Genomic DNA, 19,768 nt, shown 5'->3' on the forward strand with positions numbered 1-19,768 from the left:
AAAGTTTAGGGGCTCAATAAAAACTTTTAATTACATTTCATACAGTGCAACAGTGAATATTCGCAGCTAATATCCTCGAAAGTCCATTTCTATCTAATGCTGAATGTGCATTTTCTTTCCAATGTGCCTTCATCCAGTCTTCCTATCTTGCGTTTCTGTCTTCCTGCCTTGAGTTGCTAATTTGTGTTATGGATCAAGGGTCAAAATTTCTAGCTGTTTTGGTCTCCAGTTTTGGAAAAATGACCGCCCGCTGGCCCATCTTCCCCAAGGCCAATCCTAGTACCTGGACCTTGGGAAAGTAGGGGTCTCATGGGGGATGCTTTTACCTTTACATCCATAGTCCTTTCAAACAAGGGGAAGGAAGGAAAGGGAAAAAGGACAAGAAAATCAAGTCGGGACGAAGTAACCTAAGGCATGAAAGGCAGGAGCCTTATGTCCACACTCTGACCAAAGAAGAGCAGAGAGACATCCAGTCACAAAGTTCTCCATAGCAAAAGCTTAAAAGGGGCCCTTGCTCCGTTGTATTGACAGCTCTTAAGGTAGGGGTGAGGAACAAAAGGATTTGAAATGTTCTGTGGGCTCCACTCTTCAGATGACTATGGGCAAGACTGAAGGGCTCTCTCAGTAAAGTGCAGGAAGTGGGTTCAAGGTTATCCTTTGCTACATAGTGAATTCAAACCCCGCCTGGGATATGAGATCCTGTCTCAAAAAACAACCAAAATACTGAGACAAATAAAAGAAGAGGACCAGAAGGAAACGAATATAGACTACAATGAGCAGTAGAAGAGGTAAGTGAGAGACTGGGTCTAGTCAGGACAGAAGATGTGGAGCAGCCGTGAGAAACACGAAGGCTTCAGTTAGCTAGCACCTTCCAAATTGGCACCATGGCCTTTCCCAAGGCATGGGACCATGGGTAAGGTTGAAAGCATCGCCCAGGCCAAACAGCAAGATTTGCCTGCCTTTTTTCCCATTCCTTGAGCTGTGCCCCTCTGCCGCCAACACAGGCTCAGAGGAGGCAGGGAAGAGGGCAGCTCCTGAGGGGAGCATCAATGATTTTGGCAGTATGAGGCTGGTGACCAGGTGGACCTGGCCTTGGGTGCCTTCCTGACTGTTTTTTTTTTTTTGTTTGTTTTGTTTTGTTTTTTTCTGTTGCCAGCACAGGGTATCATGACTGGGATGACACTTCACAACCAAGGATAAACAAAACAAGGACAGTTCATATTCCAGAGCCCCACTGTGAGATGCCTGTCACTATTCATTTGAGTGACATGTATGCCTGTGGCATTGCTGCCTAGGGCTCAGAACTTCCTTGGCGCCTCTGGGCTTGGCTCAGCTGGCCTGGGGAGATAGGAGTGAGGAACACACATCCTCTTGTTACGTTCCAAGCCAGAGGCTCTCTGAACCTGGCTTCAGGGCAGTGTTCAGTATACTCGAGTAAGTCTGATCTGCTTGCAACTGTGCCCACTACTGTAGTCACCTGGCCAATGAAAGCAGCAGCTCATTCTATCAGTAGGTTCCCAGGCCTGAAGGGACAAGGAGGGGAGAGAGAACTGGGATTGGTGTCACAGTTTTCCACTTCTCCGAGGAGTGGGGTCTGACAGCAAACTGAGCTATCAGGATGAGTCGGCTCATTCACAGATGTTCAACTACACACACCTAAAGCCTTAGCATTTCTCCCTCCGAGTAACTCCCAGAGAAGATGAACGCCCTGCACAGCGTGTGCTGCTTCGGTTCATCCCCGAAAGGCAGGGTGAAGCATTGGAACCCAGTGAACAACTCAGTCCCAATTTTAAAATAAGCATTAAAAAAAGAGATCATGAGGGGCTGGGGATTTAGCTCAGTGGTAGAGCGCTTACCTAGGAAGCGCAAGGCCCTGGGTTCGGTCCCCAGCTCCGAAAAAAAGAACCAAAAAAAAAAAAAAAAAGAGATCATGGGCAGCTATGTAGAGCCTTGGCCTAAAGACTCAAGAGGAAGAAGCAGGGGACAAGCAAACTATGAGCAGCTCTTCTCCAGGCCTGAGGGGAGGACAAAAAGTGGGGCACCAGTGAGGGGCTAACAGGGTCCTGTGGCGGTTGATCTTCAGGCCATGACTGAGTACAAGGACCAAGAGAGGGGCCCAGATATGCAGGAGAAATAAAATTATGGGAATCAGGGAAGCCAGGCACAGAACCTCTGCAGAAGGGCAGTCCAAAGTCTCTTCTTTTGTCCCTGATAGGCCACCTGGCTTGGAGCAGGATGGGTGAGTGGTGGTGGCATTTACAGGGGTAGTTATCTTCCCTGCTTTGTCCTGGCCCAGAGTAATGTGTGAAACCATAGCCTCTCCATCCACCGCTTGCTACCAGTGTCTTGAGTCCACCAGCTCGGGTCGCAGGCTGAGTTTCTTGAGGCTCTCGTAGCCCACCACGATGACGATGGTGGAGGGTGTAGCCGAGATGATTCGGGCTGAGAGGCCCTTCATGAGGCCCCAAGGCCCCTCTTCCGCCATCAGCTGTCTGAAGGTCAGGATGATGGAGCTCTTGCCTTCAACCTGGAAAAGTCATCACAGTGAGGGCTACCAAGTGTTTGCTGTCACCACTGCTCAGCACACCCTCAACAGCGCTTCAGGCTCAAGGGGGGACTCCGAGGGCTAGACTATGCTTCCTGAGACAGCACAGTGACTTCCTCCAAGCTCTGGTGACAGACTACCTGGATGAACTTAACCTTTCCTATCCCAGTTTTCTTTTTTCTTTTCTTTTCTTTCTTTTTTTTTTTTTTTTGTTCTTTTTTTTCGGAGCTGGGGACTGAACCCAGGGCCTTGCGCTTGCTAGGCAAGCGCTCTACCACTGAGCTAAATCCCCAACCCCCCTATCCCAGTTTTCTAAAATAGGAAACGGTGATAGTCCCTGTGCCTGGGCTGGAGAGATGGCTCAGTGGTTATGGACACTGACTGCTTTTCCAGAGGAGCCAGGTTCAATCCCAGCAACCACATGGTGGCTCACAGCCATCTGTAATGGGATGCAATACCCTTTTCTGGTGTGTTTGAAGACAGCTACTGTGAACTCATTCATATACATTAAAAAAAAAAAAAAGTCCAGCATGGTGTCGTACATCTTTAATCCCAGCACTGGAGAGGCAGAGGAAGGCGGATCTCTATAACTCCAGGCCAGGTGGTTGACATAGTAATTTCCAGTCCAGACAGAGGTACAAGATGAAACCCTGTCTCAAACAACAGACTGCCCCATACTGCCTGGCAAGGTGCTCATGAAGTGCCAGCTGCCACTGCCCTCAGGCGAGTGCTCCAGCTGTACACGTTTGGACTAGGCACTTCTCTGTCTCTGGAAGGCTGCATTCATTCCCCAAGAAAGCCCTCAGGGAGCTCTGCCCATCCATGGCTGCCGCCGGTCATCTCAGTCTCTCCAGGCTTCAGGGCTGGAAGCCTCTTGTTCTCATTGTTGGTCACACACCCAGTAGCCGGGACAAGGATCTCTTCCCTTTTCCCTCACAGTTCTACCTCCTTCCCCTACACGCAAATCACAACTTCAGGGCCCACATCAGAGCACTTGTGCCAAGGCAGGGCAAAGGATTCCTTATTCAGACCCTCCCTCTCCAGTGCGGTGACGCCTGCCCCATCCGCCACAGCTCCCTGCTCTGCCCCTCCCCCTTCAGCACCTCCTCCACACTCTTCCCCTGACATCTCATCTGACCACTCTGTTCCGCCCAGGATATGTCTAGCTTAGCCCAAGCCTCTGGCCTAGAAGCTCCTTAAAGCAGGGACCTACCTCAAAGGCAATCCCTAGGGTTGGCTCCCAAGATACCCAGGGAAGGGGTAAGGAAAGAATGAGGCAATCCTGGTTCTTCTCCATGGTAAAGACACCGGAGGGCCCAATCAGATGCCACAGTATTGATTTTCAAATGTTGGAAGAAGCACATTTTCCCAGGGACAAAAATGCCTCTATTTGTTGTCCTTCTCTTTGGACACTCTAATGGCCCCCAAAATCAACTTTACCCCAACCCGTTAAAGTTCCTTTTCTTCCTTCCTGTCCTCGCCACGCTCAGGGATCCTTCTCCCAGATATCTCTCGATTCTCCACCTTTCTTCCTAAGTTACCCTAGTTACACAAGAGCCCCCCTTGCTGCACACCTAAGACTTAATACAGCAAAACCTACGCTGTGCGTATCATGTACCACATTTAGATCCTATTTCTTGGTGCTAACTGTCTTCAGGGTTGACTTTAGACAGGAACTACAGTTTCTGAGCAGCACCAAGAATTGTCAGGGTTTTGAATGCATCTACCCAGTATAACCTGTAAAACCTATTTAAAAAGTCTTTCGGGCCAGCAACATGGCTCAGTGTTTACCATCAAGCCTGATGACCTGAGGTCAGTGTCCTGGAACCTATATGGTAGAAGCTACTGCACGTTAACCTTCGACCTCCACATGCACACAGTAGTGTACACCCCCCCCCCAAAAAAAAAAAAAAAAAAACAGAAACAAAACCCATGCAAGTTTCTTAGCTGGCGTGGTAACATGCACCTTTAAACAGTCTGTGGAGGGTGGAAGCAGGAGAATCAAGAGTTCAAGGTCATCCTCAGCTACATAGTAAGTTTGAGGACAGCCTTGCTGAACTATGGGTCTTTGTCTCAAAAACAACAGACACCAAACACAGGGTATCTTCCTGGGATCCCAGAACTCAGGAAGATCAAGAATTTAAGGCCAGCATCAACTACAACAGCAGCTTTGGGGCCAGACTGGACTACATGACATCCTGCCTCACAAACAAAACTAAAGAAAGCTGGCAGCTCAGTTGCTTCAGTATTTGCTGAAAAGTCCAGTGCCTCTGAAAGCAGGGGCGACAGTTCGTGCCTCTGACCCTACTTCTCTAGAGGGACGACGGGAGGGTCAGGAGGTCAAGGCCATCGTCACAGCTACTTAAGGGGCTCAAATCCAGCCTGGGATGCATGAGAACCTGTCTTTAAGGGTTGAAAAACAAACAAACAAACAAACAAACAAACAGAAGGACCAGCAACCCTGAGTTTGGTTCCCAGAGCCCACACAGTGCATGGCAAGAACTCACCCACTTGCCCAAGTTTTCTTCTAGCTTCTGCTCATACCATGTCCGTCTTGTGTACACACAGTAAAGAAATGGGTGGTTTTGAGAGGAAAAGACATCTGTGTCTCCCTCACATCTCATTGTTCCCAACTGCCCCTCTTCTTCCTCCCTATGCCCAGATCACTTCTTTAGAGACTATCTCTCTGAGTTCAGTTTCTCATTCCCTATGGATTCATGGCCTAGTGGAAAAATCAGAGATGCCTGAAATTACTACGAAATCAATGTCTAGTCACCCCAAGCCTGCAAGGTGAGGAAGGAGGGTGGCTTAGTGCCTAGGCTAACAGAGTATGGAACAGATTCCAGCTGAAGGCTAGAAGAAAGCAGTAAGGGCTCCCAAGGCTGGGCATGCAAATGGGTAGATAGGCAAGGTACAGGCAGAGCAAGAAAAGACAAGCTGGACACTTTCAGCCGGGCGTCTGCAGAGATAAGGACAGGGAGGGGCTTGGATGATCACAGGACTGACTAAAACCAGGGTCACACTGAGGTCACAGGGACACTAGAGGCCTACAGGTCTCGCTTCTAACAGCTTGTCTGAGTCAAAGGCGGGGAGGAGGCCAGTATTACCTGCACACGGGTTCTGATGACATCCATGGGATTGGTGAGGACGGAGGCAGTGGCTGCAGCCAGGGGCCCAGAGATGGCTTGAAAGACAATGTGAGGGCACTCCTGAGGGCACAGGCGCGACAGCTGCTCTGGAATCCAGGGAAAGACAACGCCTCAAGATACGAGGTACCACCCATCTACCCTCACGCCGCCTGTACAGCCAAGACAAGCCCTCTGTCCTTGGCCATTTTGGACCTTTGCACTTGGAACTTTCTCTTTCTGTTTCCACCTGCATCCACTTGAGAAGCATATCATATATCTCTGGAGCTTTCCAGAAGTCATTATGGTGTACCCATTTAAAAAGGTCACAGTTGTCTCTGTGGAAGGGACTGGGTGACAGACATGGGTAGGAAGGCCGTTCACTGCATTCTGCATACCTTTTCGGGGGCTGGGGAAGACAAGGTGTCATGTAGCCCAGGCTGCCCTGGAACTCAGTATGTAGCAGAGGATGAGCCCTGACCCTCCTGTCATCCCCAAACCACACACTGCTGGAGATGAGAGCTCCCAGGGCTTCATGTGTGCCAAGCAAGCACTCTACCCATTCAGCCATACTCCTAGCCCTTCAAAAGTCACTTGGAATTTTGGACTGTGTACATATTTTTATAAATAAAAGCAATTAATATTAAAGCAGGAAGTCTTATCCTATAAGGAGGACCAGATTATACCAAGAAAGAAAAATGGCTGGGCATGAAGAAGCATGACTTTAATTCCAGGGTTGGGCGGATCCCTGATTTCAAGGCCAGTTTCAGGACAGCCAGGGGCTATACAGAGAAACCATGTCTCAAAAAACAAGACAAACAAGCAATGCAGTCAGGCACGGTGATGCACTTGAAAGACGAAGGTAGGATTGGAAGTCTGCTGCTACACGGTGACTTCCAGGCAATTTAGACTATGTGAGACTCTTGTCTCAAAAAGTTAAAGGGGTCAGTTAGCAAGGTGTTCGCTTAACATACACAGAGCCGAGAAGGCACAGAGTCTAGCATGCATGGAGCTCTGGATCTGATCCCCAGTCCAGAAAACCAGGCACGGTGGGTGGGACACGTTTGTAATCCAGGCACTTAGGAAGTAGACATGGGGGTCAGAAGGTCAAGGCTATCAGTTACACAGTGACTTCCGAGAGATACATTCTGTTTACATTTTAAAAAGAAAGCGGGCATAGTGCTACATGCTTGCCAATGTTTATAAGGCCCACCATGTCTCACAAAACAAGAAGAGCAACAACAACAAAAAAAGTCAAATATAAAAGGACTGGGGGTGTAGCTCTGTCCTGCTCTGTGTGAATCCCTAGGCTCAATCACTAGCACAAGAGAAAACGGAGAAACTTGGCTGCCGATGTGCCAACGCACCGAGGCCCGTTTTCTCACAGCGCCACTGGGAAGTGAGCCTGTGGACAGATTCTCTGCTTTACTCTCTCTCTTGAGGCAAGAGTTCATTCATTTAGTCAGCAAAGATTCAGAGAGCCATCCTGGGTCCCGAGGGGCATTCGATGAATGAAAGAGAGTGCCTCAGATCCCTGCCCTCAGGAAGTGCACATTCTAGTAAGAGAGAAGGGATAGTACGCAAAGAACACCATGTCAGGGGGCTGGAGCTAAGGTAAAATGGGAAAGGAAGGAGGGCTGGGAACACCATGGGTAGAGGTCAAGCAAGCTGTGATTTTAAACAAAGCAGTCAAGGCGCCTCCTAGAAAGTGAAGTTCAGAAACAACCTGATGGTGAAAATATAAGCCAGTGTGCCCAGGCAGAGAGCTCCCCAAGTACAGGGTAACATGTATAAAAGCACTGAGGCAGAGGCATGCCTGCAGGGTGCGGGGGCAGCAAGACCAGTGACTTAGAACAGAGCGACTGGAAGGAGCAATGGGTGAGATTGGAACTGAGTGACCAAGGACCTGGAGGACACTACATAAACTCGAGCTTTTCCCTAAGACGGCAGGTCACACACTCATCATCTCAGAGATCTCTCAGTTTCCTAGTCAGTCACCGGTCCTTCCGAATTCTTTTTCATCTGCTTAGTTTTGGTGAGTTTGAGGCTAGGTAGATGTAGGAAGAAGGTTGGTGGGGCAGAAGTCACAGCTTCGACAGGAGACATGGACAGCTTCAGGTGTCATGGAGAATTTCGTAAGCCTGTTGGAACTACCTCTTCCCCACTTCCTAACTGTATTCCTTATGTCAACAGAAACGAGGTGACCTGAGTTTGTCTCGTGGGTGCCCCTTTTCTCCTGAAGGAGGCATTTTGCAGTCATTAGGCTGCAGCCCTGGTACCTGCACTCCTGTTTTCTGGGCCTGTACGCACTGGCCCTGCTCCTACAAGCTGCCACTTTCCTGGGGCAAAACAGTTGATTGGTTTAATAAAAAGCTGATTAGCAATTAGCTGAACAGAAGAGAATAGGGAGGGACTTCTGATCCCAATTGGGGGGGGGGGGCAGAAGGAGAAGAAGGTATGGGAGACCATGTGAGGAACCAAGAGGATTCAACATGAAGTCAAAATGAGAGGGCAGCCATGAGGACACACATGGACCAGAGTGAGCCAGGGCAAGACCAGATGGCAAGTAACGGGTCTTTGTCTGGGTATGAGCAGCCCAGTCGGGTTAGAACAGCTCAGAACCTGCCCAGCTTAGGTTTGCAGCTTGTTAGTAAATATGCCAGGTGTCTGTGTCTTTATTCAGGAGCTAGAATTGGTGTAGAGATGCCCAGCAGTTATTTGGGAACAAAGGGACGTAGAAGCACCTCCAGGAATTACTTTAGATACATGTCAGCTAGGTTCTTGGGCAACAGAAGCAGAGGATCACAAATCCAGGGCTTGTATGGACCTCAGAACAAGTTCAAGTCCAATCTAGTAGCTTACTGAGACGTCTCAAAAGTATAAACCGGGCCTAAGGATATGGCTCAGTAGGTAGGGCTTACCTAGCACAGCTCAAACACTGCATCTGATCCCTGGCCCTGCATAAACCAGACAAGGTGCAAGCCTTTAATTCCAGCGCTCAGGGGGCAGAGGAAGGGGGATCAGAAAGCCAGCATCAAGCAGCCTTGTCCACATAGCAGGAGTTAAGAAAGAGAGAGAGAGAGAGAGAGAGAGAGAGAGAGAGAGAGAGAGCACCTTTAAGCACACAATGAGCTGGAGGCCCGAGTGCTATACACTGTGAGAGACTCTGTGTCACAAACAAACAAACTGGGCATTCTGACACATGCCTGTCACCCAACACTCGGAGGGAAGGAAGAGGTAGGAGAATCAGGAGTTTGAAGTCACTCTTGTCTACAGAGCAAGCTTAAGGCCAGACTGGATTATATGAATCCTGACTCAAACAAAGCCCTGGGTGGTGGGTGCACGACCATAACCCCAGCCCCAGGTGGGCAGAGGGTATTTTAAAGCCAGCCTGAGTCACCTGAGTCCCAGTCTCAGAAACAAACCAACACGCTGAGTATGGAAGTGACTCCAGCGGCCGAGGGAACATAGGCAGGACCCTGCCTCAAAATAATTAAGCAGGGCGCGCACACTTGTATCCTAGTACCTGAGAGGCTGAAGCAAGAGAACTGCTCAGAGTTTAAGGTCAGCCTGAGCTACATATGGAGTTTCAGGCTAGCCAGGGCTGTAAGATAAAACCCCTATTTTAAAAACAAAACCGGGGGCTGGGGATCTAGCTCAGCGGTAGAGCGCTTGCCTAGGAAGCGCAAGGCCCTGGGTTCGGTCCCCGGCTCCGAAAAAAAAGAACCAAAAAAAAAAAATAAAATAAAATAAAAATAAAAAAAAATAAAAACAAAACCAATATTTAATTTTTAAATGATGGGTCAGGCCTTCTGGTGGTGCACAGAGGCCCACAGTTAGATCGTAGGTCAAGACCTCTGGACAGGTTTGGCTAGCAATGCTACAGAAAGTGGGTATAAGGGGAAACAAAACTCTTTCAAGTATTCACGAGATCAAGGGAGGACAGAGGGCAGAGGGACTCCAGAGAAAATGCCTTCCTGGGCACTCGCTTTAGTCTTAGTTAGGGTGGCTTTTCTGCAGTGCTGGGGACTAACCCTTCAGCCTTGTGTATGCTAGCCAAGCTCTCCTCAACTGAGCCACATCCCCAGCCTTCCTAAGTGTTTGCTGAGGTAATCCCAGTGCTTATGGAGTAGAAGCACTGTTGTTAGTTCTAGGTTACATTGGACTACAGGGAGTTCAAAGCCAGTCTAGGTTAAACAGAGAGACCCTGCCTCACAAAACCACAAGAACAAAAACCGATTGCCAGAGTGTTCTCCCAAAGGGTCAGGGTGACAGTGCTGGGGTTTAGTTTTACCACAAAGTCTAGACGAAATACTGTGCTATGTAGAAGAAACGGGGCTAGCAAAACTAGGGTTCAGCTGGGCTCAGTAGGGACATTTACCAACACTCAGTGGGGCTGATTTGATCCCCTCTCTGTACTCATCTCCACTCTAAAATCAGCCAGGAGCAACATTATCCCTGCCCATCAGTAAGTGCTCTCCTTCCCAGCCCCTGCTTACCTGCATAGAAGTGGTAAAAGGGCCACCAAACCGCGCTGTTTGGGATATACGTTAGCAGTGAGGCCACATAGCCCCGGTAGAAGCCTCGAAGCCCATCAGCCCGCAGGATCTGCCTGATGATGTCTTTAGTTTGGCCAAAGGCAATCAGCCCTTGTCCCTCTAGGTTCCCACGCACTTGGAACCGACCCATTTTCTCACCCTTGCGCTGCATCATCAGATGCTGGGAGACAACATCAATGGGCACCGTGATGCTCTGGGCCACGAGGGAGGCTGAGCCACCGGCTACCAGTGATTTGACTGTGTTACTCTGGCTGTAGTCAGCTACAAATTTCCGGGTAAGCTCGTAAGTGGTAACATAGCACTGGCCAGAGATGAGTGTGAAGGTGTTCACCAGGAATCCCCGGTAGAGGCCAGTCACTCCATCTGCTCGAAGGATTTTGACAAAGGCATCAAAGGTCCCATGGTAGAGGCTCTTGCCCTTCTGGACCTGCAGGCGGGTGCGGATGAGGGTGAACGGGTACACGCTGACCCTGATCATCATTGTCATAGCCACACCGAACACGTAGAACTTCTTCTTGTCCAGGTGCTCCCACTCGATGATCTGAATGTTCCGCTTGCCCTCCATGTTGCCCGGAGACCTGGGATTTGGGCAGGTGGGAGATGTGAGGAAGGTCGGAACTTCATTTCTTTCCCCTCCTGCCTAGGCTTCAAAGTCCACCTCTCAGGTTGTATCTCTTGGGACACTCACCTCAGCAAAGCCTAGCCTTCCAACAGCCTGGCTCTGCAGTCCACAACCCAGAGCATCGTCTCTGCACTTCTGTCTTTGACAAACCTTTTGAAATCCTTTCTCACCACACAGCAATGCTGACATCCCCACACCTCAGCCCCGACTCAGTGTGTAGGACTAACCATTCTGAACTCTGTCTCTACCTAGGTCTTGGCATCTCAGTCCTGAAGAGGGACCATTCTCTGACCGACCTGGGAGTGCTTAGAATGCTATGGACAATACATCCGCCCGGCATAATTCAAGGCCTACCTGGATAACAGGATTCAAGGCCTACATGGATAACAGGATTCAAGGCCTACATGGATAACAGGATGTTACTGAGTGCCAGGGAGGAGTTCTTAGAGGCTGGACGGCTCCTGGCTCCTCTGAAGAAGCACCCACCTCTGCCTGTAGATGCTCAATGTGGGTCACCTTACTAACATCTGCTGCCTGCTGACCTCACTTCTGTCCCCATGCTGGCTGCTCTGACCACCTCTGCACCCCCAACAATAATTTATATTTTCTCCAATCTACGTTAGAAGAAAGTATTGGGACAGGTGTGGAGAGGGATTTCACACCACAGGACATTACCTCCTCCTCCCCACTCTCTAGGGAAAGGAGTATAAAAGTCAGGAACAGGTCAAAGGTCAGAGTCCTCCTGGGTCATTACCTTGCCCCAGAAAGAGAGAAGAGACACCTGAGTGGACTTCTCTGAAGAACCCAGAAAGCTGTAGGACCTGCTTGTAGCTGGGCTAACCCTGGGTGTACAAAACAACAACAACAAAAATACTTCTGGGAAAGGAGCAAATTGAGACTCTAACGGTCAAGCCATGCAGCTGCTCAGCAGTGAAGGCGAGATGAAGCCGAGGGCTCTACTCCATGTGCTTTCTGTGCCACAGGAGCCAAACATCTCAGTGCAATTCTCTCTGTTTAAATTAAAACCAAGTCCTCCCATGGGAGGCAGTATAAACGCCCTTGAGACTGCCAGTTCTCTCAGCCCTATTCCAGAGGACTGCCTTCTCTTTCTTAGTGCTCCTGTGGAGTGACTGAGCTTATTGGCTGAGCAGGCATGGTGTCATCACAAGACAAACAAAGCAGGACTCAAGCAGGGACCTCTTGCTGGGGTCACGCACAAACTGCATGCTAGGCAGGGCAGAAGGGCAGAGCAACCAAGTACTCTGTTCTGAGAGCTGGCTCCCTGAGCACCTTCTCAACCTGTAACGCCGAGTCACCACTATGGGCGTCTCTACTGAGCCATCCTGAGGCAGAACCCACTGCTCCATTTCCCCTTTCTCCATCTCTCATGTGTGTCAACCAACCGTAAACCCCCAGAAGGAAGCCAGGATTTCCCAAGGCCAGTAATCCCACTAAAGGTCATGACCCAAACAATAAGGCACAAATCAAATGGCTAAGAGGCCAAATGGTACTATACCCTTGGAATAAGTAAAGTTTCTCCTCTAAGAGCGGGATCTCAGCTTGCTCCAGTGTCCTATAACCTCTGGACGTCCTGCTGAAATATTGGTTTCTCTTGTTTCATCTGCTGGAAAATCCTCTTTGCAGAAATACGAATACAATAATTCCTCAGCCTTCTTTTCTCCTGGTTCAGCCAGCCCAACTTCCTTTTGGCCCTCTGTCTGACCTATTTGTGTACTTGGCTCCAATTCTGGATTTTCTGGCACCTTTAAAACTGTTCATGGGGCTGGGGTTGTAGCTCAGTTGACAGAGCGACTGCCTAGCATGTACCCAGCCCCAAATCCAATCCCCGGCATGGCATAAAAAGAAAAAAAAAAAAAAAGATGGTGACCCATGCCTATAGGCCTAGCATTTGGGAAGTAGAAGATCACAAGGGTATAGTCATCTTTGACCATATGGCAAGTTCGAGGCCATTTAGGCTCACAAGAAATCCTGCTTAAAATAAACCAACAACAATAGCATTGTTTGTGAATCATTAAGTGCCTTCTGTGCATTCCAACAGATCACCCAGACTAGGGAGCGTTTTATGCTTGAAGTTATCAAATGAAACAGAAAACAGACTAGCCCAAATATGCACCTGTTAACCCCACCCCTCACATAACACTCGTAACTGCTCTCTTGCTTTTCTTTGCTGCAGTTGTTTGCTTGGTTTGAGTTTCATGTGGCCCAGGCTGGCCTTATCTGCAATTCCCAAATGCAGAGATTATAGATGTGAACCGGGATAACCCTTGCCCAGTTTATTCCGCACTGGGACAAAGCCTAGGGCTTCCTGAATGCTATGTGCATTCTACCAACTGAGCCAGATCATTGGCTCTTGGAGTTGATAACTGTGGAGGTATTTTAAATTAACAGTAAAGTATTTCTCTTACTGCACAAAGTTCTACTGAACAGGGATGCTCTAAGTTCTCACCTGCCAGAGTGGTTCACAGACAGCGGGGACATTAGAGTTATAGAAGAGCAGAGCCAGATGTGGTAGCACATGTCTGTCACCCTAGCACAAGGGGGCTGAGGCAAGAGAAACAGGAATTTAAGGTCAGCCTGGCTTACACAGTAAGACCCCATCTTAGGGGGTGGAAGAGACTTCAGGTCATACTGTAAACCTGCTGATTAAGAAAAAAAAAAAATAGGGCTGGAGAGATGGCTCAGCGGTTAAGAGCACTCTCTTCCAGAGGTCCTGAGTTCAAATCCCAGCAACCACATGGTGGCTCACAACCATCTGTAAAGAGATCCAATGGCCTCTTCTGGTGTGTCTGAAGACAGCTACAGTGTACTTATATATAAAACAAATGAATAAATCTTTAAAAAAAAAAGAAAAGAAACAACACTCTAGCATCTCTACATGGTTTACATGGAGTGTCAAAAGGTGGGAAGAGCATTGCTTTCCTTATTCGAGCCTGTCAGTTCTATAAGAATTATAACTACTCTCAGATTCCAACATCATTAGGACAAGGTTAGGAGTCCTCGGATTCCATCCGTGGACATGGAAGCAATGATGACTAACTGGTCCATGCCAATCTTTTCGCTCGGCCACTCCCACCACTTCGGGGCAACGTTCGATAGTCAACTCCTGACCAGACACCTAGGGGCTGCAATTCTCAGACAGAACGAAGACTTCTTCGCCCTCTTTTCTTTCTGCTCTCTTGTCACTTTAGGCTCTGCATTCTGAGAGCTGTCACCCGCATGAACGTGAACGTAATTGTATGATGGAACACCTATCCCTTCACTAGGTCCTGACTATGTCGCCTCGCAATCTAAGACAGTCTCCTCCCTCCGGCACGGTGAGGTTCCCACCAAGTCTTCATTGGTCTTCAGTAGATTTCCACGTGATCCCTCATCACACACACCACATGACAATCCCCTCCACATACTCCACGTGACACCCTCCTTTATGCACCTTCTGTCTGGCTCTTGCACTGCCAATTCAGGGTCCTCGGGCATGCCCCTCGCCATGCTTCTCTAGCTGTCAGTCTCTCATGCTCCTCTGCCAGGACGAGATGCCTCGAGGGACTTGCCTTTCGTTGCCCAAACTGCAGAGCGGCTTCCCATGGCGATGCAGCCCCGCAGAGCAAACAGACAACCGCTGCCTCCTCGACAAGTCGATCCTTAGGTAACTCTGATCCTTCAAGGCACCCAAGCACCGTGGTCGCTTACCTTCTCAGACTCCGGCGGTTTAGCCGCGTCTGAGACTGGGACTCCTAGACCGCAGCACCCGCACTACCAACCAGTCCCAGCGACAGCCAAACCCAGTTCGCATCTTCCTTCATCTCGGCTGGGACCCCGGTACTGCCGGAACCGGAAACTGGGATGCTGTCATTCCTCCCACTGTGAAGCAGCCGTAATTCCACCAATGACATTATTAGCCTTTGCGCCTCCCTCTAGAGGTTCCTCTTCCGCCATCTTTGATTTGGTAACTAGCACCGCCTCCTTTAGCTTCTATTCTCACTCAAGCCAACCACGCATGCGTATCCTGCTAGGGGACTTCGTAATTGGCTGACACATAAACCCGGAGGCAGAGGCCGCTGCTCCCTCCCTCCCTTCCTCCCTTCCTTTCTTTTTCTTTTTCTTCTTTATTTTTCTCTTATCTTTTCTTCTCTTTTATTTTCGTTTCTTTCTGGGAAAAGTCTTACTACGAAGGCCTGGGGGACGTCCAACTCATTAATTTCCTTGCCTCAGATTTCCAAGTGCTAAGATTGCAGACCTGCTCTTCCACTCCTGGTTTCCCGGACTCTTCTTGACAATACAGTTAAGTCACCTTTTGTTTAAAGATCTAGGGGAATCTTTATACTTAAACCTAAATTTTAGAATTTGATTTTCAGTAGAGAGGAGCGGGAATCTAATCTTTAGTTTTTCTATAACTTTTCTCATTTTTGGAGCCCAAACAGTAGAGACAAAGGAAGGCAAGATAAGGTAGCTAATTTCCAGATATAGGAACTCAAATTAGAGAAACAGCGAGCAGTGACACCAGCTCTGGGTCTGGTTTTACACATATATAGACTTTTGAAAGTTGTTTGTTTATTCTATACTTTCAGTCTAGGCTGGTTAGTTTTTGTTATTGTTTTTTGTTTGTCAGCTTGATACTGGCTAGATTCATCTGGGAAGAGGGAATATAAGTTGAGTAATTGCTTTCAGTGGGCCTGTAAGCCAGTTTGTTAGCACTTTATTGGTTAATGACTGATGTGGAAAGGTCCAGTGGAGTGTGAGCAAGGCTACCCTCGAGCAAGCTGAATGTGAGCCCAAGAAGAAAGCACTATGTATTTTCTCACAGTCTCTGTGTCAGTTCTGGCCTCTGGGTTCCTGCCTTGAGCTCCTGCCCTGCCTTCCCTTTATTATGAACTGTAACCTGTAAGATTAAATTAATCCAGGTTGAGTGTGATTGCACAAGCCTTTAGTTCCAGAACATAGGAGGCAAAGTAGAAGGATCTCTGTGAGTTCAAGGCCAACCTGGTCTACATAGTTCTAGGACAGACATGAATATATAAAGAGACTGTTTCAAAAAAGATCAAAGAGGGGTTGGGGATTTAGCTCAGTGGTAGAGCACTTGCCTAGCCCGGGTTCGGTCCTCAGCTCCGGTGGGGTGGGGGGGAAGATCAAAGAAAGGATCAAGTAGCTATAGAGATGGCTCAGCGATTAAGAGCACTTACTGCTCTTCCAGAGGTCCTGAGTTCGAATCCCAGCAACCACATGGTGGTTCACAACCATTTGTAATGAGATCTGATGCCCTCTTCTGGTGTGTCTGAAGACAGATAGAGTGTACTTATATATAATAAATAAATAAATCTTTAAAAAAAAGGATCAAATAAATCCTTTGGCAAGTTGGTTTTGGTTTTGATGTTTATCACAACAATAAAAAGCAAACTAGGACACAATCTTTCATTTTTATTTTTATTTTTCAAAAATACATAGACAAAATTTGAATGTATAATTAATGGATACCAGGTGACTTTGTTTTGTTTTGTTTTGTTTTTTTCTTTTTTTTTTTCTTTTTTCTTTTTTTCGGAGCTAGGGACCGAACCCAGGGCCTTGCGCTTGCTAGGCAAGCTAAATCCCCAACCCCTTTTTTTGTTTTGAAACAAGGTATCCCAAGCTATTTTGAAACTTACCTGTGCCCTAGGGTGACCTCAGATTTATAGCAGTGGTCCTATGTCGTCATGACATCTTCTGGGATTACAGGCATTAGAGACATCATGATGGCCTCTGAACATTCATTTCTTTTCGGGGGTTTGGGGGAAAACTCTGACTCTCTTCTAGCTTTGCAGAATGTGGAGAGCTTTTGAGGCTGCCTTCTAGAAATTTGGTAGGAATTTGGCATTGGGCTAGGACAAGGATGTAGCTCAAGATCCTGATCATCCTGATATGTTCCTGAATACCACAGGGCTTTGTTTAGTGCCTTATTTGTTCCTGACCTTATTCTTTTTTTTTTTTTTTTTTTTTGGATTCTTTTTTTCGGAGCTGGGGACCGAACCCAGGGCCTTGTGCTTCCTAGGTAAGCGCTCTACCACTGAGCTAAATCCCCAGCCCCGTCCTGACCTTATTCTTTGAATGTATTTAGAATGATATAAAAGCAGACTAGAGAAAATAAACCTGTATCAGCCTCAGCACTGACTGGAGTCATGCTATAATGTTGTCTGTCTTTTTTTTTTCTCAATCCTTGATCACTCTCTTGAGTCCCTGGTGACTGACTGAACTGGCTTGGTTGGAGGAATGAATATACAAGCATATCCTTGCTATCTGTGATGACCTTCTGTGCACAAATTTCTTACTCCTCACTCTAACTGTAACTTTCCTTTCTCTCTCTCTCTCTAACACAAACACACACACACACACACACACACACACACCTCTTTACAGTATCCTGTAACCAAGCTTCTCTCAACTTTCTTTTTTTTTAAAGTGTTATAAAGAACAACAATTCATTGGGGCTGGCTTACAGGTTCAGAGGTTCAGTCCATTATCATCCATGGCAGTACCCAGGCTGGCATGGTACAGGAGGAGCTAAGAGTTCTACATCTTCATCTGAAGGCCGCTAGCAGAATACTAACTTTCTCTCGACTTCCAACTTTCCTTTCGAGCACCCACATCAGTTGGCTCACAGCTACCTGCAACCCCAGCTCCAAGGCATCTGATACGCAGTTCTGACCACCGTGGGCACCAGCGTACATGAGCACATTGGCAACAGGACTGGGGCTGGGTCTTATTTTAATCAGCTGGGTGCTTGTGATTGGTGGAGGTTGTGATAGTGACCCAGATGGTTGTGTCAAGGAGAGAGTCATGTTTGTCACACAGGGACTCAAGCAGGAGGTGTCCTTGCGCCCAGCTGAACTGGATGCTGTTTTGTCTCTGTGCACTCTCTGTCCTTCACTCTCCTCAGAGGCAAGAATGGTATCCAGTTTGCTCATCACACCACGTGCTCAGTAGATCCCAGCGACTAAGTGACTGGACTTCCAAGATGACACAGCTCCTGGCTCACAAAGCAGCACTGTGGGATGCTAGAAAAGTTTCTGTGGAGGACAACAGTCAACGTGGATGGCATTGCAAACCCAAAGGACCCGCTTACCTCTAGTTCACTAAGGCCAGCTGTCTGTCCGTCTTTGCTTTACCAAGGAGCAGGACTTTCAGGGCAGGCACAAGAGAATAGCAGATGCGCTCGTGGCTCAGTTGCAAAGGAGCTGGAAGCAAGACCCACAGTTCCTAAGGCTCTTTTCATTGTATTCTGACTTTAACAAGAAGCTGCCTAGGCTCTGAGGCAGAATTGGGTTTAGAAAGCCCCTTTTCTTCTGGCATAGATGGGAGGTGCTGTCCAGGCCCACTCCTTACTGAGCAGCTATTGACAGTCGATAGATACTAGAGAAGATACTAGTCGTATGTCTCTGTCTGTCTCTGTCTCTCTGTCTCTCTGTCTTCTCTTCTCTTTTTATTTTTATTTTATTTATTTATTTTTTGTATTTATTATGTATACATCAGCTTTCTGCCTGCATGTATGCCTGCAGGCCAGAAGAGGGCATCAGATTTCATTACAGATGGTTGTGAGCCACCATGTGGTTGCTGGGAATTGAACTCAGGACCTCTGGAAGAGCAGACAGTGTTCTTAACCTCTGAGCCATCTCTCTAGCCCCCTCTTCTCTTTTTAAAGCATATGTGGCCACTGGTCGATCTCCCAGGCTCCAGTGAATGGCAACCATGCACATATGGGCAGCTCTAATTGGACTTAATGGGTCATCACCAAAAGGACATGAGATTCAAAGCAGCCATTTTGGAAGTAATTTGGGGAAACTGGAGAGAGAATGGGTATAGATATAATCATGTAGGAAATTCTCAAGAATAAAGAAAAATTAACAAAGAAACCTTGCTTTGCGGCTGGTTTGAATGCATTGACTAAAAGCAAAATGAAACAAAAGTGCTCTCAGTACTTCTGTGATGCTGAAGAAACTGCGTTTTATGCTAGGGATCCATTTTGGTAATCACTAGCCATTTGTCTGTGACTCTGGGCCCTGTAAGATGGGTTTCCAGTTACCCTGGCTGAATGAGCTGTACCCCAAAGTGTGCAGCTCCGACTATCCACTTGTCATGACCAACTGCTGTTTTGCTTCTACAACTTTCTTACGCAGATACCCAAAGATTGTTTCAGGTCGCCTTAACCACTTAACCTGGTAGAACAGACCAGTTTTTGCTTGTTTTCATAGACAGTGAAGGCCTTTAAAAATTCTTCCTTCAATTCCCTTCTCACGGCAATCTAGAATTTGGCTCAGAGATTGTTCGTCCTGCTGGCAGCTAGTCAATAAGCCGTTCAATTGTAATTGGATTGACTCTATGCCATAGACTGTATGCTCTTCTCCCAGGGGTCACAAACCCCATAATACTTCCTCTTGGTGTCTTTAGTGAAGAGCAAGTCCAGATGTGTGTTCTCCACTCCTGTTCCCTGTCTTCCGCCTTTCTGTCTGTCCCTTATTTGAATCTGTGCCTTCCTGAAAGCTGTGAATCTGTGTCTAAGTCTGTGGATGTGTCCGTCCCAGCCAAGGGCTTTGCTCTGTCTTTGTGGAACATCACAGGAAACATCCCATGGGGAAGGAATTGTACTCTTTATTGAAACCTCTAACAGTTTTATAAGAGATTAAGTCACAGACTCCAACTGACCCAGAAAACAAACTGTACTATAAACATCACTGTTTATCAAGCATTACCCAAATACTGTGTACAACATTTATGGGGAATATTCATTTTATAAGATTGCTTCCGATCTCTATTTTTGCTGTATTCAGTAAATGATTATTAGGACACACAGACATGTTACTCTGGGTCAGGGATGTGGAGGAGTACGTAATTTAAGGTTACAGCTATGCATTAGCTCAGAATGTAAGTGTCG

At 47.7% G+C, this 19,768-nt stretch overlaps 1 protein-coding gene and 2 long non-coding RNA genes across 14 annotated transcripts; 2 read left to right on the top strand and 1 right to left on the bottom strand.

The window, feature by feature from the left end:
- Positions 1-4: 4 nt before the first annotated feature.
- Positions 5-14,695, bottom strand: Slc25a44 (solute carrier family 25, member 44). 12 transcript variants are annotated; one of them, XM_087628690.1, is made up of 4 exons: positions 14,560-14,693; positions 10,170-10,807; positions 5,653-5,775; positions 5-2,527 (listed from the first exon to the last, which is right to left on the bottom strand). In XM_087628690.1, the coding sequence occupies exons 2-4, from the start codon at positions 10,792-10,794 to the stop codon at positions 2,523-2,525; spliced, it is 753 nt and encodes a 250-aa protein (XP_087484816.1). In that variant the 5' UTR covers positions 10,795-10,807; positions 14,560-14,693; the 3' UTR covers positions 5-2,522.
- Positions 5,570-12,869, top strand: LOC147996345 (uncharacterized). The gene is made up of 2 exons (XR_015676335.1): positions 5,570-5,817; positions 11,104-12,869. It is a non-coding gene; the product is annotated as an uncharacterized LOC147996345 (long non-coding RNA).
- A 195-nt stretch (positions 14,696-14,890) lies between the features above and the next one.
- On the top strand, positions 14,891-18,749 carry LOC134485636 (uncharacterized). Its single transcript, XR_015676325.1, has 2 exons — positions 14,891-15,150; positions 17,300-18,749. It is a non-coding gene; the product is annotated as an uncharacterized LOC134485636 (long non-coding RNA).
- The last annotated feature ends 1,019 nt before the right edge of the window (positions 18,750-19,768 follow it).

Source organism: Rattus norvegicus, chromosome 2 (assembly GCF_021556685.1).
Source record: "Rattus norvegicus strain SHRSP/BbbUtx chromosome 2, alternate assembly SHRSP_T2T, whole genome shotgun sequence".
NCBI lineage: Eukaryota > Metazoa > Chordata > Mammalia > Rodentia > Muridae > Rattus > Rattus norvegicus.

What these genes read in the sequence shown, in the direction of transcription:
- Slc25a44 (XM_087628659.1), bottom strand. Translation starts at nt 13,470, where the DNA reads ATGGGGTCTTACTGTGTAAGCCAGGCTGACCTTAAATTCCTGTTTCTC. An exon ending in CTTTTACCACTTCTATGCAG is followed by an intron (nt 5,781 to 10,169) that starts GTAAGCAGGGGC and finishes CCTGGATTCCAG; the next exon opens with AGCAGCTGTCGCGCCTGTGC. An exon ending in TCATCAGAACCCGTGTGCAG is followed by an intron (nt 2,528 to 5,652) that starts GTAATACTGGCC and finishes TGACTTTTCCAG; the next exon opens with GTTGAAGGCAAGAGCTCCAT.